Source organism: Peromyscus maniculatus, chromosome 15 (assembly GCF_049852395.1).
Source record: "Peromyscus maniculatus bairdii isolate BWxNUB_F1_BW_parent chromosome 15, HU_Pman_BW_mat_3.1, whole genome shotgun sequence".
NCBI classification, from domain to species: domain Eukaryota; kingdom Metazoa; phylum Chordata; class Mammalia; order Rodentia; family Cricetidae; genus Peromyscus; species Peromyscus maniculatus.
Genome location: NC_134866.1, coordinates 70,216,940 through 70,241,308, shown reverse-complemented (window position 1 = coordinate 70,241,308; position 24,369 = coordinate 70,216,940). Strand labels below are relative to the sequence as shown.

General features: G+C 38.3%; 1 protein-coding gene across 8 annotated transcripts in view; it reads right to left on the bottom strand.

Annotated features, from left to right (window-relative positions):
* Nucleotides 1-24,369, bottom strand: part of Ssbp2 (single stranded DNA binding protein 2) — a 259,573-nt gene that overhangs the window by 20,505 nt on the left and 214,699 nt on the right. For 5 of the 8 annotated variants that reach the window (XM_076552045.1, XM_076552047.1, XM_076552050.1 and 2 more), the window contains 6 exons: nucleotides 21,635-21,701; nucleotides 20,908-20,978; nucleotides 15,788-15,879; nucleotides 10,838-10,886; nucleotides 3,276-3,311; nucleotides 1,402-1,456 (listed from right to left, as the gene is read on the bottom strand). In XM_076552045.1, coding sequence (XP_076408160.1) covers nucleotides 1,402-1,456; nucleotides 3,276-3,311; nucleotides 10,838-10,886; nucleotides 15,788-15,879; nucleotides 20,908-20,978; nucleotides 21,635-21,701 — 370 coding nt within the window. The remainder of the gene's footprint in view (nucleotides 1-1,401; nucleotides 1,457-3,275; nucleotides 3,312-10,837; nucleotides 10,887-15,787; nucleotides 15,880-20,907; nucleotides 20,979-21,634; nucleotides 21,702-24,369) is intronic. The other 3 variants (XM_076552046.1, XM_076552048.1, XM_076552052.1) reach the window with 1 other exon arrangement.

The window sequence follows — 24,369 nt, the reverse complement described above, 5'->3', positions numbered from 1 at the left end:
TTTCTCCTTCAGTGGTGGCTGGCATCTCTCCTGCCTCTCTCTTCTCTTCCTGTCTATCTGCCTGGATTTCCCACCTGCCTCTAAGCTGCCTTGCCATAGGCCAAACAGATTGACTTTTCAACCAATCAGAGCAACACATATTCACAGCATACAGAAAGACATCCCACAGCCGACTCACAATCATCTGTAACTCCAGCACCAGGGGATCTGAGGCTGCCTGCCAGACTCCTGGGGGCCAAACCCATGTGCTCATGCTCACACACAGATATCACAAGTGTATATAATTAAAATAAACCATTAAAAGTGAATGAATAAAACTGTGATAATATTGTGCTGAATAATAAACATTTATTTTTCTCACAACAAAAAAAATTGTTTTATGATTACTTCTGTAAAATTTTAATTACATCCTATCATATGCCTTAAATTGAATAATTTCACTACTATTGGGCTAGGAATGAAGACTAGTCTAACTATTGATAACAGTTAATGAGATAGTCTAACTTGTATAGAATCTTGGATTGCATCTCTAATCATTTATAGTATTAGGACTATAGGGTCAATTCTTTTATTTAAAATGTGCATTGGTGTTTTGCCTGCATGAATCTGTCTGAGGTCCTCTTAGAACTGAAGTTACAGATAGTTGTAAGCTGCCATGTGGGTCCTTTGGAAGAGCAGTCAGTGCTCTTAACCACTGAGCCATGTCTCCAGCCTCTGAGTCAACTCGTAAGAACCATCTAATAGCCCTTGATACATGTTCCATAACTTGCTGGACTCTAGACAATTTAAATTCCAATCACTAGTCTCCAGACAAGCTTAATACTCTGTTAAAGTCTCAAGGAAAAAAAGGCTAATGCTACTTGAAATAATTACGTTGAATTATTAGGGATATAGTAAAGTGTATCTTATTTTAGAAAATTAAAAAAATCTTTCAGCACTGTTTAGTAAATTTATAACCAATAAATTCCTATAGACATGTAGAGTAAACAATACCATAAGCACATTGATACTCAGTAAGATGGTAAGTTATGTGAGTGGGTGTCAGCTTGCTATCCTAACCTAACGGGGCTACAGTGTTTGACTCCTGTAGATTTCTCTGAGGTGGGGGCTATAGATTCTTTTCAGTTTTAAGGGATTTTTAGGTAAGTTGTTACTTGCAATTCATATAAATTAACACATTGCTCATACTGACTAAATCTATAATCTACACAAGGAATTTTCTAAGTCCTCAACTGGACCAAAGCTGTTTAAGAACTTGACTTCTTCCTACCTGCTTCCTCTATGGCCTTTAATAATGCTGAGACAATGAAAATTCCTAAGTTTATTTCAAAAACAATTTCTATAGTCTGTGGTTTCACCCTAGGAGTCAAATGTCCATGGAGCTAGTTTGATTTACAATACCTGCTGGACTAGGCATGATGGGCGTTCCTGGTGGCCCTCCACCTCCTGGAGGACCCTAAATAATTACACAAAATTTCAGTAAAAATAAAGCAGTTCATTAAACACCGTAAGGAAAAGCAGAAAAAGGCTATACTTATCTCAATAATAATCCAATTTTGAAATACAAAGCAAATATATTTCCTCTGTAATTTATTTTCTTTGATTCACAATCAACTCAATATTATGCAAAACATAATTTAGCTTAACTATGTTGAGACTGTTTTGACAAGTTTCCAAAAACAATAAGCCTGTAACACTGGTTTATTATTCATGACTTAATCACATCACCTATAATGAGGTTAAGAAGAAACCACTTAATAGGGCCTTTACAAATCAACAAAATAGGAATAATTCACGTGTACTTTAATTGTTTGCTGTAATTTTCTTACATTCTGTGTCACTAGCTTTTACTAACACTACAAAGACATCCACATAGAGAGCATTTAAGAGATACCCATTTAGAGATCCACATTACAGACCCACTAAAGCTACTTCTTTTCTCTGTCAGCTTCAGCTGTAACACCGAGAGCTCCACACGTTAGCTATCAATTCAGTGGGAAATGAGACATGATCCTCACTAATGGTGCAGGCTATGGAGGCTGCAGCTCTACAACCACTGACTGGGCAGGAGTGAATCTGCCCTTAATTCTGACAACCAATCGCACATGCTAGGCAATGAGCTTTAGAATTCTCCAGGTACTCTATGTATAATGTCAAATGAACTCTCAAGTGGCTTAAATCTTGACTTTATTCTGAGTGTATACATATAGCCTACCAATTACTTCAAATAATATACATATGTCCCACTAAGTAAACAACTAAAATTTATTTTAAAATAAATGTATATAATTTCATAAAAATTTATCAGGCTTATTAAGTGATTTTAAGAGTGTTTATTCTAATTTATTTCCTTTGTTTCATTCAAATTGTGTCAAGAATTGGACTCCCCTGGCTGGAACAGCGCAGAGGAACATTGAACACAAAGAACACAGGTCTGGAGAGCAGCGTGTGCTTTTCACTATGTTAATAAAACAGTGTTTCTGTAGGGGGTTAAAATGCTCATTGATTTTCTTCTGTGTCCTCCTATTTACTGCACTGCAGTTGCCCATAACCTCTGAAAATTACTTTAGGAAAGGCTTCCGATTTTACCATTTTATCTTTGCTTCTCTGCTAATATTTTCTCCTAAATTTTATAAAAATCTATCCCTTATGGTGTTCTCTGGATGAACAAGAATCATAAAAGAGGTGATGCAAAAGGATTGTTTGTGAATATAAAAGAGATGGTCCAAACTCACTGGCTTCAGGTCTACATGAACACTGAGAAATGTTACTATGTATTAGGCTGTAACAAGGAAACAGGTTTTTCAGCTTCTAGGAATAGACAAAACCTAAAAGACCCTTCCAAATTATTACTTTATTCTGTAGTCTGATCCACATTGTGGTTGGGATAAAGTTTAATGTTTTCTTATCCTTTATGTGTGGTGAGCAGGCCTGGAGAGGGGGTGTGTACATTATTCTTATGGAGAACTGCGAATTCAAGCATATTGTTGTGTAACTGGGAATGACTCTCTTCATGATTGGATAGAGAGTATTGTAGTGGCTCCCAGAAACATATGCCAAAGTCAAACCGAGTACTCAAGGCAATTCTAGCCAGACTGATAACTGTTTCACTAATGAACATCAACATATGTATTGAGGTTGGCAGATGAAACAACTCAAGATGTTCACTTCTTGGTCAATACACAAGGGCTCTTCTTAACATCTGGGCAACAATTTCTTGCCCAAATAAAATGTAACATCAATTCTTATGAGCAAACAAACCCAAATGTACTTACTACATAGTTCCCAGGAGACGCTGAGGAGTACGGTATCTGGAACATGAGCAGAACAGAAACAAATATTTTCATTTCATGTGACTGCATGAGATTGAATTAAATAAATTGACTTCTCTTTTATCAAGTTTAAAATGCATCACAAAGTATAATAAAACATAAAGGAATTTCCATCTGTGTAAGTGCAAAAAAAATCTAAGCAATTATAATATTATATTGAACTCACAAGAAAATGTAGATTTCAGTCAAGAGGAACTTAAAACTATAGCTTCAAATTATATTGGCTTAAGTCAGTTGTATCCACTGTGTGGTACTAATGAGATAGTCTATAAATAGAAAGATGTATACTTGTACAGCTAACACTAGGAGACCAGAAGATTTCAGATTAGTATCCTGTACATATAAAACTTCTAATTTATGCAAAATTTAAAGACATTTACTGCTACTTTCATGCAGTACATGTTGATTCTCACATTCCCTGCTTAGTTAGTATTAAAACAATGCAATAAATTCCAAGGAATTTGCTAACTACAATGACCAAAGGCTGATAATCTGTGAGGACCAGATCCAAACAACGAATTTCCTTTCTCTTCAAATGAAGCCCCTCCTGAAAGTTTCAGGCAAGAGAGCTACTAATTCACAGTGCTCTGATGAAGGAAGTGAATAATTCAAAACATACTTTAAAATAAACACCTAAGTGTGAGTGTTAATAGGAAAATTAAACATTTTCTTTTTTAACAAGCCCACTTGCATGACACAGCCATATGATTTATTCTGAGAAAAGGCAGTAATCTGTCTCTCCAGACTGAGCTAGTGAAGGCCAGAAGAAGACCTTCTGAGAGGCGAACATGCTGATTCCTTTCTCTGATGGCCCCAAACCTGCCATAACAATGCAGTAATATGAAATCACAAAGAAGGAAGTCTACACACCACAATTTTCCCCTTAAAATACTTGATGGTTTTGTAACTATTTAATAGTAGGCTTTCTCCTCACTGTTTGGTGCCCTTGTTTTCTATAAGCACAGAACACATGTCGCCCGAGCCTCTACTTCAGTGTGTGTGAGAGGGTTGATGGAGCCTGAGCGCCCACAGCTACCGCAGTGACAGTCTCTGGTGAAGGGGATCACTTCCCCTGAGAACTAAGGTCTCTCCAGCATTAAACCTGGCCTCCTTCAGTAAATGCATGACTTTGCTTTCTTGTGCCCTCTTCAATTCATGATCTACCAGTCTTTTCAATGCATTGCTTTAAATACATACATTTGCCCCCTCTGAACTGCCAACATTCTCTTGGTCCCTGGAATGCATTTCATCTCCCTGTCTTCAGCTCCTGGTCAGTGTTTTCTTACTCTGATATTGTCTGGCACAACAATCTAATCATCTTTTAGCTATTTATTATTCACAATATAGTATATTCCTGAATTCTGTGATATATTGCTCTCTCTCTTCCCTTTTTGAAAGTTCAGAACATCAGTAGCGAGATCTGGAAAATTCCTTTGCCTGACCTCTTTCTTACTACTTATGCTTACAAAACTTATCCTGTATTCCTGTCAGATTATTTTTTTTTATTCCTTTCATCTTTTCTTAGTCAATTAGTTGTTTTGTTTATAAACTAAATTACCTCTACATTCTCCTATACGCTGTAGTTTATTTCTCAAATATCTTAAGTTTATTCTTCCAAACATTGGTTCCTATTTCTTTGATCATCTGCTAGTTAGTCTCTGTTTTACAAGAGCTTTCCTGGAGGAAGGCACAAAGCCAGGATGACAAGATTACAAATACAATCACACTCCATAACATGTTCATTACATGCCACATGCTCTGTACGAACATCTTCCCATTTTCTGGTCCAGCCTTTGCAAAACCCCTGACGGCTAAGTGATGAGCACATAAACTTAGTCAACTTTAGGAGGAAGGAAAATTCTTGACCTGTAGTATTCATCCACTTCTTTGTATAAATATTCTCATTTGTTAGATTTCAAGTTACGAAAGGAGTTCCACACACAGTTCATGAAATTACTGAATGAAAAACGAATTCTGAAATTTGGACTTATTTTTCTCTCTTGTGAGCTGGCCTTTACAGCTATTATGTCATCCTGAGTAGATATTTTGCCCTCCTGCCATACATTAAACCATCATTTTCAGGTGGGCATGCCACTGTTTACAGATTTAAAATTACACCTATTATGCTCGAGAGAAAAAGACAAGAATCTTTTGTTAGTTTCCCAGGACAGCACCTCCAGCCTTTTTCTCCACCCAAGTCTCTACAATTCCTTCACATGGTGAAATAGAACTACCACTTTTAAATACTTTACAAATTGTTATCTTGCTGTGGGATGGTCTGTATGTCAAATGTGTTGCTCTGATTGGTCAATAAATAAACACTGATTGGCCAGTGGCCAGGCAGGAAGTATAGGTGGGACTAACAGAGAGGAGAATGAGAGAACAGGAAGGCGGAGGGAGACACTGCCAGCCGCTGCCATGATAAGCAGCATGTGAAGATGCCGGTAAGCCACGAGTCACGTGGCAAGGTATAGATTTATAGAAATGGATTAATTTAAGATGTAAGAACTGGATAGCTAGAAGCCTGAGCCATTAGGCCAACCAGTTTAAATAATGTAAGTGTCTGTGTGTTTATTTTATAAGTCGGTTGTCGGACTGTGGGGGCTTGGTGGGACCCGGAGAGAAAACTCTCCAGCTACATTATCTCATCTAGCTGTTGAATTTATTTCCATCTCTGTCTGGACAAGCTCTTCTATTTTAGCTTATATCAACTATTTCTACATTCTAATCTTTAGTTTTCTGATTATACTTCAGCCTGTGGGCTCCTACCCTGGCACATAACAGAACCGCCACTCCTGAAAGCTGCCAGCAAGATGTGATAGCACAGTGTAAAAGACATACATCACATCAAAAGAGACAGAAATGCTATGTGAGTATCGTGGGTCTGTTTCTGAGCTGGAGACCTGGGGACGCACAGAAAGGAGGTAGGTGTGACATGAGAAAGATGAGGAGAACTGATGGGGAAAAGGAATGTGAGATCACACAGCACATTCAGGGAATGTCAGGCAATTTTTTTATGGCTGATACACTGTAGGACTTATGTATTGAACAGGAATGAGTGCATGCTATCAAAAATAAAAGGTTTTCTAGACATGTTCAAGTGCATGTCTTAGTAAGGTGACTCTACAGGGACCAAGGAAAGTGAATCCAAGTGGACTACTGCAAAATTTCAGCCAAGAGATGACAAAGGGAGTTGTGGATAATGTTGACCACAATAAACAATGCTGACCAAAAAATAAAGAATTGGGAATCATTTCACAAATTAATTGAAAGGACACAATGACAAACGGTTCATAATTACATTACAGAGGATCCAATGTGCTCTTCTGAATTCCATGGGCTCCTGTATGTTCTTACATATAGTCAGGAACACACACACACACACACACACACACACACTCACTAATAAATGTTTTAAAACATGTTAAATTGAAGACACAGTTGATAAGTAAGATCACAGAGTCAGAGGGTCAGACTCATCTAGCTACAAAAATCTGATGAAGAAAATTAAGGGTCAAATATGTTGCATGACTAAGCCAGAAGGGAATTCTGCGTCTTAACACTCCTGATGGTGGTGGTATGAATAAGGGCTCAAGCAGTAATGCTGCATTGAAAAGGATCGCCATCATTCCAGTTACACCTTTCTCCAGTAGGGAAGTCTACAATGATGTTGTGAGTACTGATGAGCTATAGTTGGGCAGCACAACGTCATGCATTGTGCCAATGGAAAGTAGGAACCAGTTTTTAGTGTTTTTTTTTTTTTTTAATTAAAAAAATGTATTGTAGTGTAAAAAAATGGCCTGTATGGTTAGTCATATTTTTCCTGAAAGGAATTCCTTCCATTTGCTTTTTCATATGCAATCAGAGAACTGATTAATAGAATGACATACTAAACATCTGGTGTTGTGTCTACCCCTTTCATACTTTCCAGTTAACTGGACTTTCCTTATCTTGACTAGACATGAGTTGCACAGGCTCAGGAGTAGGCATGTGATGTAGGCAGGACATATTTATCCCCTCTGTTTCATGAAGGAGCACATGACTCAAGACAAGCAAATATAGTTCAGTTAGAGTTATTTCTAATTCCTTTCCTTAACTGGTAAGTGGCATTCTTTTATGTTCAACTAGAAGCTACAGACATAAAGATCTGGGGTGACACACAGCCTTTGTGTGTTCTAAGGGGACAGAGATAAGGAAAAAAGAAGGCACATTTTTCTGAACTTGTGGAACCTGAATCAGATTTAAATCAGGATTTTTAGAAGAAAAAATATTAAGGATTGGGGAGGGGGCTAGAGCAATAATGAAAAAGGTATAATAGATATGACAGACGAACAAATGCATGTGAGAACAGAGATCCCCATCAATTTGTACAATTAATACATGTTAATAACTATCATGAAAAGTAAATGGACAGGGAGTTTTCAGGATGAACTAGCCTTTGCTCTAGTAAAAAGTCAACTGTTAGAGAAGGAAAGAAAACATTTAAAAATATCCATTTGGTGACCAACTCAGTGGGAAAAGGAAAGATTCAGGTAAGAATCACTAATAGATGCCAAAAATGGTGGCTGCTGAGGAGAAGGAAGGAAAAGAACATTCCCCACAAGTTCAAGTATGGTTTCACATGGATCTTTCCAGAGGAAAAACGGTAATTTTAGTGCAATAGACAGCAGCTTAGCCAAGCAATCCAAACTAAGGTGACCAGAGATGAGGCAGGTTCACCAGGAGCCTCCTGCAACGGTGTTCTGAGGAAAACACAAGGCTCCTCCCACCACAGCCTGGCAGTGAAAACAAGCTACAGGACCTTCTAAACAACTGGTCAGTCAGTCAACACAACTGCAGGTTAACAGAGACGGCGTGAGGGGGGCGGTTCCCGAGGAAAAGCACCAGACACGTGGCCGATGAGTGGCCTAAAGGTATTATCTAGACAACGGGACAGAGTCAAGTCAGATCTGTAGATTAGAAAGCAGTATTAAGCAGGGTTAGTGCTGTGATTCCGAGCACTGTTTTTGCGGCTATGAAAGATGACATCTTATGTTTAGGAGACACTGAAACACAACAGGAAAAACTGTGGAGAGAATGAATCCCGGAGCCAATGTGGTAAGCTCAGCACTGGGGTACTGGAGCAGGGGCATGGAATTATTAGATTCTTTCAAAATAATGGGGAGAAGGTGGAGCATATGGAAAAAGATAAAACACCGAAAGCCTCTTTAATATGCTGCCCTGAGCAGGCAGACACATACTGCACTGCTATCAGTGAAAGGCATCTGTCATAGTAAATATGTACAGCAAGTCCGAGGAACTTGGAATTCAAAATAACACAGAGGAGTCATCACTGCAAAATAATCAACTGTGTCTGGGGGGGGGGACGTCCCTGTAACGCCTCTCACTGCTTCACAGAAGCCCCCTCCTCTACAAGGCCACCCGCTCTGCAGTTTCTCCTTGGGCTCTTCACCCCGTGAGAGGAGTATTTTCTCTCTGTATGCTCAGGAGGATGACTTCCTTCTCTTTCTGGGGAAAGCCCACACATCCCCCACTATTTGCCCGATGCCCTTTGAGTTGGGGGTAGATATTTCTGTCTGTGGCATGCACGAACAGAAAGGATCACCTTCAATCTTCACCTGTTCATACTGGCCAGATGTACATTCCAGACTGATCATGGACATTCCAGACTGATCATGGACATTCCAGACTGATCATGGTTGTGCACATTTCCACTCCAGTTTCTAGTATTTCTTGGGGTCTAAAATGATTTTGAGCTACTGATCTGATTAGCACACCAATGGTGCTTGGGTAAATCCTCAAGAGATGGGGCCCTCACAACTGAAATTCAACAGAATAAGGGATTTGCTTCTCATCTCTACTTCTATTAAATACACTTCAATCGGATAATACACTACCAGGCACAACACAGCTGTTTCTCTAGCACCTCCCCAAATGCCGTGCATGGTCCTCAGCGGCTCTAGGCTACACTCACAGGTACGTATGGAAAGGTGCTGATGGACATGGATGGAGTGTGAGTTATTATCTGCCTAGAGTGGATGGCTGTGTGGACACTAAGCTTAAGGTGGAGTACAGGCTTCACTTTTCTATCTAGTTTCATTAATCATGGAGGAAACAGGGATTTTTTTCTAGACCCTGGTACTAGGAAGACTGTTACCTAGAAACAGTTTAATGGGTACTTTAATAGGACAAAAATGATGTGTTTGGGCTGCATGTCAGATGCCATTTCAAAGTGAAATCCTGAATAAACTAATTAAGGCAAAGAGGAAGAAGCAAAGAAAAAAAAAAAAAAAAAAAAGACTCCTGAGGCACAGAGGCAACTGAAAGCCCGGGAAGAAGTTATCCACATTACAATATAATCTGGCAAAATACTATTTGACAAAGACTTGCTGAACAGGTCACTGACGGCCCAAGTAGAAGCAACAGCTCTCTCTTTACCTGAAATAATTAGTAAATGTCATGACTACTAAAACCCAAAGAAAATAAGATAATACAAAACTAATTATTTCCTCTAAAACATGAATGATTTAATTAACTGAAAGGAAATTTGGCTTTTGCTGTAGAACAACATTGGATCTATGATTATTTTTCCCATACTTCACACACCTTGGTTCTCACTTCTTCGACGTTTTCAATTAATCTGGAATATTAGCTGCATTTCAGACTTACTTAGCACTCGGGCAGTTGGCCGCGACTGGAAGGTAGCACCTGTGCACAGCCTGCAAGCCACGTGCGTCTCTTCTTGGTTAGCGCTCAGGAACTTCGTCCATGGAGTTCAGTCTGCCGGCCCTCACTGCACCCTTAACCTGGCTGGCTGTGTACAGTGTACACACTACGCTAATGTATAAAGCAGGCTTCTCTCACACACTGACATGCTTATGATTTCAAAAATGAAGAAATCATCTCCAGGATCATAAAACTAAAATCATTCAGTTTAAAACCTGATAGCTTAATTTGCAACCTGAGCATATATTTCTGTGACCTCATTAAGAGAAAAAAAAAATGCATTAAACCACTGCCACAAAAAATATAAGAAAAATTCCCAGGATGTCAGATACATAGATGAGCAGGGATGGCAATTTAGCTAATAGGCACTAGGCAAATGTGCACCTGGTAGGTATGATAAACACAACTCACAATCATAGTAATTCAGTTTCCTCTAATTGAGATGCATCTTATCTGGCAACTTAATGATCTTGTAGCTACTCCAGAAGATCCAGCCTTATGATAAGTAGAGACTGCTACACACACTATTGTATTACTCACTGTTTCTGTCTTTACTTTTGAAGATCTAGTAACTGACAGAGAACATATTTACATAAGGAAATGAAAAAAAAATCACAAAATTTCAAAAATTAGATTTTTTAAAAGAATATAAACAAACCTATATTTTTGAGTAACTTCTTTAAACGCATAAAACAACTGTGTTAAGTTCTTGTGAAGCTCTCAAAAGCAATAGTCTTTTCACTGCTAAATGTTACAAAGTGCAAAATATATATACTCACTGAATTGGCATTTGTTGGGTTTGGCCAAGGTCTACCACCACCTGGACCCCTACAAAATGATATGACAGATTACATTTCAACATGTGCCTAAATAGTTCCACAGTAAGTAAAGAACAAGGCAAAAAACATTAATGTTTGTAATTCAGTTACTACACATGGTTCTAGTTAAGCACCAAAATCACTTTTTAGTCATCTTAATAGTTTTTCCTTGAATAAGAAAACAATTATTTCATGAAACAGTTTCATGTATAGCTAGTTTAATATTATTTATTTTTATAAACAAGAAATGGAAATTACCCATAGCAGTCTATATATGCTCCTAAATGATTTTTTTTTTTTTTACCAGTTTTGGAGTAAAAGAGATAAAATACAGATAAATATAATCCAATAGACCAGTAAGAACCACCTGTGTATCATTCAAAATGATTTTATAAAGTATCTACATAAATGATTATTGTCACATTATAAATAAGCACTATCTAAACTTGCCTCCTTAAAAATTATATTAAAGTAGATTATATGTCTTTTTTTTTTTTCTGGAGCTGAGGACCTAACCCAGGGCCTTGCACTTGCTAGGCAAGAGCTCTACCACTGAGCTAAATCCCCAACCCCTAAAGTATCACCCAGTGCTAATGATGACTTAGTTACCACTGGGAAGCACTTAGTCCGGTGTTAGCCTCATGGCCAATACCATTATAACGTAAGGCTGCCACTGAATTACTAATGTAAGTACTGCTGTCTGCCAGAAGAGAATGTAGCCTTTAAATGGGCATGTGAATTACAGTTGTACAGATATAAAAATTCATACTTCATAATTTTAGTTGAAGATAGTAGAGAGAACAAGTCTTGAAATGAAAGGAGATAATCTATACCAATATATTACTTTATTTTAGAATTCATGAGAATGTTTTATATTTCATAGCCTATAAACAAAATTAATGCCCGTTAATTAAATCAGAGTCATATACTTGGGATGTGGTATTAAATACATTTGAATCAATATTGTTTTATGAGAGGCAGACTATTTTCAACTTTCTTTGATTAGTTATAGAAAATTCTCTTTATACTCACTAAGGCAATGAAATTGTTTAGTTTTAAAGTTCCCTTGAATCTATGAATCTTAAATGTAAAGTAATAAACATTAAACAAAGACACTGTCCTAGTTATCTTGCTTGGACTCATTACAACTGTTTGAGATTTAGTCTGGTATTCATAGGGTGTAAACAAAGGGATATGGCGTAAATCCCTCCTTCGGCTCTGTTCCAAGTGCCCTAAGGAGAATTCTCCCCTTGAGGTGATATTGATGATAAGAATGACAGTGGTGACGAAAATTTTACAATTGATTACTGAACACTTTTCAAAGACGATTTTACATCTAGGATTCAGTGTCCTGATGGACATAAAATGATGTGAAACAGGATGCATGTTGATCAAGTGAAACGCTTGAGTAGGAATATTAGACAGTGTCTGTCGGGTGCTAAATATAACACAGTGAAGAAGCTGGGCAACCTAGAAAACAGTCAAATCATGGGAAACTTGAACTGCACTGATGATACATAGTTAATTGTGTTCTAACTTTGAATATGACCCATGAAGAACTGTAGGAATCGGTCTCACAACGTGGCTCAGTGGGTCAAGATGTTTGCTGCCCAGCCTCCTATCCTGAGCTCTGTCCCCAGGATCCACATGGAGATGGATAACAGCTTCCTCAAAGCTGCCCTCAAACCTCTCCACACATACTGTGGCATGTGCATCCCTGACACAAAGTCAATGCAATTTCTCTTAAAGGATTGTATGAATAAGGTATATAAAATAAGACATTTAACTTAAAGTTGTCTACTATTAAATTAGAAGCTAAATTAAAAGTCAGAAATTTTTTAGTTGAATAACATAAATTCAGAGTTAAACTTATTCTAAGTAACATCATCTCTATTGTTTATACTACTCTAGTCCCAGAATTCTGTATTTCACATCAACTTCATTTGAGCATTATAGGAATGGAATTACATATGAACTCACACAAACACACTGTGCGAGTTCCACTGACAGCACTGGAGCCAACGCCTAGTGGTTTAAAGATCAACTAAGTTAGTCGATCATGTCCGCTTCTGCTGGAGCCGCAAGCACCAAGAAGCTGATCCAGCAACTGTAAGCATGATTCCGAATAAACACTAGGGGATGAGCCCTTTTTAGAAGCAAAGAAGAAGAAAACGTGACAGATGTACGTGTTTTTGGTTAGCATCTATTATGATGGGCTGTTGGAATGACTACCAGGGAGATAATTCTCCTTTGGAATTCACTCATTTAAATAACCCACTGAACAGTCCCTTCCGGAAGCCATGGGATCTTTGCAGCTCCTTGCTTCTATAAATGGCTACAAGGCTGAGGAGCAGTGTTCCAGGGCAGGCCTTGTAAATTTCACATCACTTAATATTGGGTGTTTACTTGTTATAGAAATGTTGAAAACCTACTCTGAATGTTCAGGACAAACTACTGTGCAGTTTGTTCCAAGTTTAAAAAACAGAAGTGTCAAGTTCCCACCACCATAAGCCGTTTTCCCCCAATGTTTTTGTGATCAATTTCTACTGTTTGTTTGTTTGTTTGAGACAGGTTGTCTCTGTGTAACAGCCCTGGTTGTCCTGGAACTGGCATCGTAGACCAGGCTGGCTTTGAACTCACAGGGACCCACCAGCCTCTGCCTGCTTCCCTGAGCTGGGATTAAAGGCATGTGCTACCACAGCCCAGCAACCAATTTCTATATATGAACTTCCATTAATGGGATTAACAAAATTTGTGTTGTGAATGTTTAATTTTGCAATTAAAAGTTCTGGTGGCTGGTCAGAACACAGTATTGAATCACTGGGGGGCCAGGACTGGCTTTTATTTCACTGTCCCTATATTCTCCTGGCAAATGAAAGGAATGAAGAAACATTCCGGGTATCTGGCAAGCCTGTCCTTGCTCCTAACCCATTTCAAAGTGGAGCTTGAGGGAACACCATGTCCTATCTTTCAAATTTTCAGTAGCCCGACAGTGTTCTCTTTTTCTTTTTTCTTTAAAAATGTCATGGAGAGAGTCATGGGTGCCATTTAACCCCCCCGTGCCCCGTTGGAGGGGGTGTCACACATTTGTGTTAAAGATTAAAATAATGAATTTTAATTCAATGTACTTTACAAGTTTCCCTGCCATAAGAAAGCATTTATTGTGCTTAAATCTATATGTGCTTTTCACTGTCTCTGAGAGAATCCCAATTTACTAAAAATGGAAAGAATTACAGAAGACTCCAAAATAAAGGGAAAGTAACAAAAAAATGAGAATAAGCAGGTAAATCTTCATTCTCTTTAATAATTAGAATTCATATCAACAGTGAACTCTCATATAAGAGAAAATATTTCAAACTACCTAAGAATATGTAAGAAGGCTAAATATCAAAAAAAAAAAATCCTACTAAGAATTTCAGCCACATTTTTCATCTTAATGGTCTAGGGAATTAAGAGTACTCATATGTGAATGCTTAAGCACATATATCAGAAGGAACTAGGTAATTTTAAGTAATTATTTGAGTCTCTTAAATCATATGAAAATAAAATTTTATTATGTACCAGCAAAATCAGGTTTACTTCAAGTTGGCCGTGTGGCTAATTATTACACAGAGTACTATATTGTTTCATATTAGATATGTCCTTATCACTTATAACAACTTGATTGAGCATAATATTACAATTTTATTGAAATATATTGACTTTTAAAGTGAGAATCTAAATTAAGTTTCATGTATTTTCTAGCCTACTGTTAAGAGCTCCAGCTTTTAACATAAGTACAAAATACCATTCAACCCTCTGGAGCAACTGCTAATAAAGGGTGAGCCTGTGAGGAGTTCAAGAGCTAGACTTCATGTCTATCCATTTTTATTTCAAAGGCAAAAAAGACCTTATAGGACAATTTGACCTACTTTTCTCCCTGTTCCGTTAGTTTTGAGTCTGGCTGGTATCCACTTATTAACCTATTTTCAGTTTTAGTAAAAATTGCATCCTATGAAAATGGTTTCAGAAGCTTAAAAAATCCTGCATACATCAAAAGAGCTTATTTCACAGTATGTCTTCATGCCACTGGATGACAGAGAGTTGTTTCATTTAATACGTAAGGAGCTAAAAACAGGCAGATGGGAAGTAAAGTTGAGGATCCTCAAGCCCACGTGGAACACAGTAATCACTTCTGATGAGCTTCCTTTAGGCCCCATCACCCTGGTGATCCTCTGGTGAGTTCATAAACGTCATTAGCAAGATCTAGTGTATACAAGCCTTCAAGTGAAGGTTGGAGAATGCAAAATAAATTAAAAATATCTTAGCAAATTGCACTGCAACATAAACAAACTGGAAAGGTCATTCTAGTAATACCAACATGAAGATGTTTATTTCTTACCCAGTTACATCTTGAGTTTTCAAAGAGAACCAATCCTGTACTATGTAGTTCTTTAACACAGGATATCACCACAGAGAAGTTTTTTGTGTTGAAAGTGATCCCAGTAATGCAAACGTAGACATATGTTTATGAGACTAACTCACCGTCAGCTCCCACAAAGAACTTATCAACATGACTAAGAACTCTCATTTATTAACTTCTGTAGAATTAGTACATGGTTCTGGTATCTGCATCTCTTCATAATGTCATATAGATTTCATATGAAATCTATACATAATTATTAAAAAGAAACAGACTTAAAAGTTGTGAATTTATGGTACCTAAAATGCAAAAGAATTTGAAAGTTTCATGAAAAGAAGAAAAACATGATAGTAAGTCATGAAAATGAAGTAAAAAATTTGCACTCATGTTTAGCTCATTTTCATACAGTAAAGACATTGAGGTACTTAAATTGCTTTACAAATTTGTGTAATTTCAGAAGACAGAAAACAGAATACTTCACTAAACAGAGTAATAAGCATTTTGCTTACATGTTCATTGCAGGCATTCCGGGGCCACCTAAAGCATTCAGTGGGGGTCTCATTGCACCTCCATAGTTCTGTAATGATAACCAAGGGTCAGACTACCACAAAACAAAAAAACAAAACCAAAGAGGAGGGGGGAAAGAAAGGAGAGCAGGTTAATGACTTCCCTACGTAACTCCTGACTGGATAAGGCCTGTGCAATTCATTCTCTGAAGGGTCCACTCTGGTATTTTTGCTTCTATTTTAACAACTACTTTGGTTCATGCCATTTAAAAATTCTATGAATATGGACAATCATTGGATCATGTTAAATGATCAAGATATGATGAAAATTATAACATTTAGCATATCTTTTATTAATTACCTAATATCTATACATTAGTTCCTTTTTCAAATAAACATTTTATAAGTCCAAAATTCTGTTTTTAGATAAACTATTAATTCAACAGGTTTGAAATTATTAGATAAGAACAATTACATGAAGTCTGAAAACTGAACAGGTAAACCCAGCCCCAAAATGCTGACAACAAGTGTCTATTCATAGACAAAGAGATCCAACATGGGCATGTGCTATTATAACACTCAAACTATATGAGAACTAAAGCATACTGAAAATACACATGCATGAATTATGTGACTCAGTGAACCTTAGGCAATACCTATTGTGTGCATTAAAGGAGATGAAAGCAGTTTAATGCTTTAGTATGCATATCATATTAGCTTACTAGTTGACAATAAGGGTCAAAAGTTGCTGTGGGATGTTCTGTATGTTAAATGTGTTGCTCTGATTGGTTAATAAATAAAACACTGATTGGCCAGTAGCCAGGCAGGAAGTATAGGTGGGACAAGTTGAGAGGAGAATTTGGGGAACAGGAAGGCTGAGGCAGAGAGAGACACTGCCAGCTGCCACCATGACAAGCAAGATGTAAAGTACTGGTAAGCCACGAGCCACATGGCAACTTATAGACTAATAGAAATGGGTTAATTTAAGATAGAAGAACTAGATAACAAGAAGCCTGCTGCGGCCATACAGTTTGTAAGCAATATAAGTCTTTGTGTGTTTACTTGGTTGGGCCTGAGCAGCTGTGGGGCTGGCAGGTGAGAGAGATTTGTCCTGACCATGGGCCAGGCAGGACTGGAGAAAACTCTAGCTACAAAAGGTTATTTTCTGATTATCATGTTAATACATTGGGCACTGTCAAGGACTTTCACATTTGGTTTTCTGATGCTAATCTCTCTCCTCTCCAGTCTTGTATTCCAGTTACACTGCTGGTTCCTTTGCTTTGCTCACTCTTTAAATGTTACTTTCCCCCACATTTTAGCTACAGCATCATTTGCAATAAATATACACTCATGGGTAATCTTATCCACTACAATCTGTTCAAACACTGCTTATACACTAGGACTCTGAATCTATTTTATCATGTGTCTCTGTGTGCCTGAATTATGCTGAACTCCACAGTGGTAGGTTCTGCCTGGCTGCCATCTCATGCTCGGCACATAGAAATAATGATCATCTGCTTGTGCTTAAGTTCTTTATAGTTTCTCCTCCTTTAGTACTTTGGCATCACCTGCCACATAATAAACCATGCTAGGAATTTCTAGAAGTTCCTGGATAGCCTTTCTTTTTTAAACATTTCCTATCTGATCAAGTGCCAGGGTCTGTTGGCTGCAGCAGTGAAGGCTCCTGCACGGTGCTCTACTTCCTACTGTGAAGACGGTGGCACCGTCTTAACTGGTTTCTGTTCTACTCTTTCTTGATCCCAATGTATTCTGTATACTTCCTCGAGCAATTTTGTTTCTAAACCACAGTATTACCCATGCCAGTTAAAAGATATGACCCAGATTACCCATCAAATAAGCCTAAACTCCTGAATACATCCCCATAAAGGCAATCCCAGGCCAGCCCCAGCCTATGCTTTCTGCCTTCATTTCTACGTTTTGAACTTCTTCTCCCAGTTATATTTCTAGCCTACTGAACTTTTCCAAATTAAAGAAACTACACTTTCACAGTCATGTTGTCTCATCTACAGGAACACTTGGAGGAGGTGTTAAGAGGACAAGGAAATGAATCAATGAGAAAGGTCTGTTAATCTAGACAGAATGACATACTTGATAAGATAAATCCCCAGCCACTTGCTACTGTCATTGTTGATTCACTTTCACATTAAGGAAATATTTACACTCAAGTGTGTGAGCTGTAGGAGAATCATTCTAGCCACATAAGTCATCGGGTGAAATGGCAGCCAACTGTCTTCCTCTCTGGGTGAAGCATGGGAGCAGCAGGGTAGTAATCAGCAAGGGGTTTCAGAGCCAGAAGTCTTGGAAATGAAAACTATACATGGTAAAGGAAGGCAGAGATTCTTTCTGGGACAGCTGGCCACTTTTCTCCTTATTTGTAAGTTTTAGAGAATCTAACAGTCCACGGATGTCCCCCAGAGCTTTGGGCACAGAAAGGCATTAGCTTGGGTATCTACTGCCATAGCATTACGGCTTCTGTAACACACTGCCTTTGGGAGCCAGGGGCTTTCCACAGAGTCTGGTTGGCCTTGGGCTTGCAATCCTCCTGCCCCAGCCTTTGGAGTTCAGGGATTACAGATGTGTACCACAGCAGCCACTCCTTCATATGGGCCAACAATTCTCTTAACCTTATTTCCCTTACCTGCACAGCAATAATATTAATTTCCATGTAGACTTTTCACAGGACAAAATGAAATATAAACTATCCGAGTGCTTAATGAATTAAAATATGGCACTTGCTACTCAAAACCTGTAGCTATTTTAATTCGTTTTCAAGGATATTAATACAATGTAATGACCCCCTTTGCTCCATGCTCATGTAGCCTCAACTCTAAAGCATCACTTCTCTGTTCATGTGATGACCTGCTCGCTGCATTATTACATAAGGGCTCCATGTTTTGTTTTCTAGGCATTTGGTATTGGATAATAACTTTTCTAAATGCAGCTGCATTTTCTGCTCAACAACATGCACCTTGAAGACAGAAATCCTATTTTATTAATCTTTTTATACTCAATGGTCAAGTAAGATGTCTGATACACAGTAGGCCTTCAATAAATGATGAGCTAATTAAACTGAATTGTCACAGAAAGTGAGGGATTATCCAGTATAATACATGATTTTTGTGACTAATATTCCCAATCACAAAGAACTCAGGAAGAAAAGAAAGAAAGAAAAAAGGCTTTCCACGTGGCTCAACAAAGGCAGAATGGGATGAGCTCATAGAGAATCTCTGAACCTTAGCGCTGGTGGCCACTGTCTATTCCTTCCGGGCTAATCTCTTAGAGCTGGTGGCCACTGTCTATTCCTTCCGAGCTAATCTCTCAGTGTTGGTGGCCACTGTCTATTCCTTCCGGGCGAATCTGTCTTCCAATGCAATTTGCCTCACAAAAAGGTGTTCAGACTCTGTCTGCTAGGAAACTTTAAAACGTCTTTCCTTGATTGGAATGTTTAATTATTAGGAAGTTTTATCCTGCAGTAAGTTGAATTCTACAATTTAGGCTGAATTTAAATATATGGAATCAGTTTATTTTCTATATGTGAGCTATACATTCTCATCTCGCATTCATCCACCCCAACTACCTGATTTTTAGATGTTACTTGTATGTTGCTTATTTACCCTTCAAGGTTCTAGAGAAAATTAAAATAGCTGTGTAACTTAAGAGGCTATTTCCATGAGCCCCATGGGATTTGCTTTTCTTTCTTTCTTTTCTTTTTTTAAGAAACAGGTTAGCTAAGTGACTATCACAAAAATAAAGAGAAAACAATTTCAAACATTGTATCAGAAGACCTTTTTTTCCCTCTGATTAAATAATTTTTGCTTTTCTGTTTAAAGTATATTGGTACTAATTTAAAAATCACTTGTGGTTGCTGTCCTTAGATTGAAAACATATTATAAATATGCCTTGACTCGGGGTAAGAGTTTATGTCTTCACCCATACAATACACATAAACCACATGGTCACTCTGTTCTGTCTACATCTGCTTAACACACAGTCCTCAAGAACCATTATGCTAAGTATATTTCTGTTTCAGACTTAAGTTGTTACCAGAAATGACTATCTCATTTTATTATACATGCCTTAAGATAAAAAAAAAACAAAAACAAAAACAAACAAACAAACAAACAAACAAACAAACAAAAACAACCCTCAGAAGTGGTATTTATGGAAAAATTAGGGAGACTGGACAATGGCACAGGCCTTTAAGTCCTAGCACTCTGGGGATTCAGAGGCAGGAGGATTTCTGAGTTCAAGGTCAGTCTGGTCTACAGAATGATTTCCATGCCAGCCAAGGCTACACAGTGAGACCTTGTCTCAAGCAAAACAAGCATGCATGTATATTTTGTCTGTGCATAGAGCTACAAACACCATTCCAGAGCCTGTTTCTACAATATAGGTATAGAGACAGGACAGTTTATCTTTGAGTGGCAGCTATGTGGTAAAATGTCTGTTGTAGGGATTGTTTTCATCATCTTTCAGGAAATGAAGCTTATTTTTTTTGATGCACACATTTCATATGAAAGGTGAAATGTGTGACTATGTAATGAGATTCCTGCTATTTCAAATGATTTTACTTAAACTTTCTCTCATATCCATTCATGAGCATGGCTCTTGCTTTTGTTTAAATGCATGGTCTTTATAACAAATTTTCATCAATTCCTTTTGTGTGGTGTAACTTTTATGGTTATTGTTAGTTTTTCTGGGATAAATTTATACCAGGATACTTTATTTCCTTCATACTAACAGAAATAGATATAAAAGATACTGCTAATATAAATAGAAAAAAATACACTACAATCTGGCTTTGCAGAGGAAGTATTCACACTGACATAATAAATAGTGACTAAAAGTTATCACAAGAGTTTAGTAGCCAGAAGTATGTTTTTATTCTCTCGTAATTTTTTATAATATAAAATATAGTTATTTATAACATAAAGCATAGAACCTAGTGTACTTTTAATTTCAGAATTTTATAGTGAGATCTACATGTCCAATGCAGTCAGCCCATGAGGTCTGTCAATACTCCAGTGCATATGCTAACAGCCAGAAAACAATGGCCCCTTATTAGGAGGCAGCAGCCACGCGCTCTCAGGCTGATTATTTACCTGTGGTCCTAAGGGCACCATTCCTCTCGGAGGAGTCATTCTCTGCATTGGTCCACCCATATTTGGATGTCCTAAAGGAAGTATGACGAGATTAGCAATGAGCACCATGAGACCAGTTCCCGTCTTGAGGGTAAAACCATGCCATATCTGAGCATTGCCACCAACGTGTTTCGACTTTTGTAACCACAATTTTCAGCTCTGGCTATCAGCTATCCCACACCTCTATTGCTTTCTTGGCTGAAACTTTCTTCCTTCTCTGTGTTGAATTACTTCTCTCACAGCCTTTGATCTTCTTTCCTTAGGACAGTATTTCCTGCACTACATACAGCCTTCGCTGTCCATGGTCCCTAAGTATCTCCAAGGAAGGACGAGGATATTGGGACCCTTGAACTAATGAAGTCAGGTGTCACTTTGTCCTCTTCCTGTCTATCAACACTAAGTCCTCTACCTGAAAAAGGCAGAGGAACTGATAAATGTGTTACCCTTTAACTTCCTATGAGTCCGAAGTCATAGAGAGACTTTAGACATTTTAATATTCTGTCTCTATGTCAGCATCTCTAACCTGCTATAGTGCATAATTGAGAATTAGCTGGAAGTAGAAACCATTTAGTATTGTTGCTGTGAAAATGCATCTGGTAAGATGATGGAGTATTTATACCAACGAAGTTCTTCTCAGAGATTCCCTCACAGGCCCAGCACCTCCTCAGTTTCACCTTCCTTTAATCACCTTGTTGTCGGGTTGGGTCCATTCCACTGGGGAGTAATGGCTGACTTCCCGGGACACCGCCAAGTGCCTAGCAATTAGTAAAACAGAAATAAAAAGCAATAGTGTAAATATTTATGAAACATGTGCTGTAAACATTCCCCTTTTAAGTTTCTACAACTACAAATGCATTTGAATCTCTCTCAAGATCTTTCAGTTTCTCATTCATTTTATAAACTTCATCCTTGTACATCCTAAACGTAAAAGAAATTCTGTTTGGGGCCGGGCGGTGGCGCACGCCTTTAATCCCAGCAATGGGAGGCAGAGGCAGGCAAAGAATCTGAGTTTGCGGCCATCTTGGTCTACAAAGTGATTTCCAGGACAGCCAGGGCTACACAGACAAACCCTGTCTCACACACACACACACACACACACACACACACACACACACACACACACACACACACAGAGAGAGAGAGAGAGAGAGAGAGAGAGAGAGAGAGAGAGAGAGAGAGACAGAGAGAGAGAGAGAGAGAGACAGAGAGAGAGAAGAAATTGTTTGATCCAAACTTGTACATAAATATTGTGGAGATAAGACAACAATAAGCTATCCTATTTCTTCTTTAGTAGTTGAATGGCATCTTCAAAATGTAATTTTATAGGGATACTGAAATACCTTTCCATAAAGATCTTCTAATTTAACTTATATTGGAAAATCTTATCAAATTAAATATTCAAATATTTTTAAAAAGAAATTGAACAACTGTGCACCCAGAGTTGGCCAGTTGCCTTAGCTGTCATCATGGCATGTAGCAAGAGCTCTAGTTTCTTTTTTGTTTAATTCTTGGATTTTGTTGTTGTTGCTTCCAAGTCCACCCACTATACACTTACTGTTCTGTCTGTATAGTGTTACTTGTATGTATGATTTCGGACAAGTATTAGATAACCAGTTGGTGTACTCTTCTTCTCTCAAGAACCCGTATGTGGCCACTGATGACATCTTTATGAGGCTGTTTTGGGATCACTTCCTTACAGAATTCTTGGAACAAACCTTACAGTTGCATAACTTCATGAACATATGAAGCATTCCTGTATATCCCAACCCAGAGTCCTCAGAGGCCAACATTAACCTCTGTCCTACCATCGCCCCCATCATAAATTATCTTCTGGATCTCTTGAGAGCAAGTTGCAGATGGAGTGCCTCATCATCCTACTATTTCAAGTCAGGAAATAGCCTGATACAGCAGCACCTCCACACCACAGAGCTAACGTAAGTCTTGTCATTTCTCTTATTTCTTTCTGGTGCAGGACATCATGGAGCATGTGGTGCCTTGAGCTGCTATGACTCTGCTTTTCTAAGCAGAAACAACTCCTGTTTTTCCTCTCCATGCCAACCCTTCTCTATCAGCCCTCACTGGCTGTAAGGAGAATAATCTGTGTATTTTACAGGGTGACTCTGATATTCTTTTCATGACCTGGACTCAGGTCATGTCTTCCTAACATGAAGGAATATCACAGAGAAGCATTGATGCTCTTCTTTGTGTACCACACCTGAGGATACAGGATGCCCACTCACCCACTACTGGCCATCCTAGGCTTTCTATATCTATAATATAGATTTCTATATTATAAAGCCACCATCCCCACCCCTGCAACTGATGATTTTTATTATCAGAACTATTCTAATACTGTCAACATCCCATTCCTCACACTCCTTTGTTAGCTTTCTCACGAATCCTCGACCACTGAGATGATTGCCATACGGAGATACTCCATGCCCATCATTGCCTCTATGTTTCCTGGCTGACATTTAATGCAAGAAAGCCATATTTACTTATTTACTACTCATGGGTCCTGTTTTATTCAATTGGTTATAATCCTTCAATTATCGGTTCCTTTTGTATGTGTATAGTATATTTGTGTATGTGCTTATGTGTATGTGGATTTGGAGGTTGATACCAGGTGTATTCAAATGCTCTCCACCTTATTTTTTGAGACAAGAATCTTTGCTGAAAGTAGAGCTTCCCAGTTACATTGACTTGGGATGGCCACGAGCCCCACTGATCACCTGGCTCTCTCCCCCAGCACTGGGATTACAGAGGCATGCTGCTATGTCTGCATCTTATGTGGATGCTGGATTTGAGTTCAGGTTTCGAGTATTTTTAACTTTCTGCCATAAAACTCTCCATGTGCACACTGCTTTTTACTTTGGCCTAGCTCTTGAAGCAGCCCCTTCTAAAAGGATCTTGATTCTCTTCATAAGCACAGCACTTAAGCATCATGATCTGGACAACTGGTCTTCTTTCTTGGGTGCAATGCCTTTAGACACTTGTAGTGACCAATGAGCTCGAAAAAAATCTATACAGGAGAATAATAAATTCATATGCTATATACATATGTACATCGGACTCACTGCATATTACCCATTCAATACTCAAGTTCAAATCTGTTGCTACCTTGGTATTATTTTTGTCTCCTATGTAGGCTTGTCAGTATTTTATCCAACAGTAGAAGGTGGCCTTTACTACTTCAGTGTATTTTCTTCTGTAAGTCCTAAGTGTATTTCTTTGCCTAGCATAACTCCTTTTCCAACCACACTTCCAGCCACTGCAGAGTGGCCCTGGTGCAGCCCCGGGCATTCTTGTGATGATGGAGGACACTGATAGCAGCAGCAATACAAACTACGTAATACAAACATTTAACTGACCCAACAACACACTTCTGAATGAACAGTGTGGGTCATTAAAGAACTCGGAGAG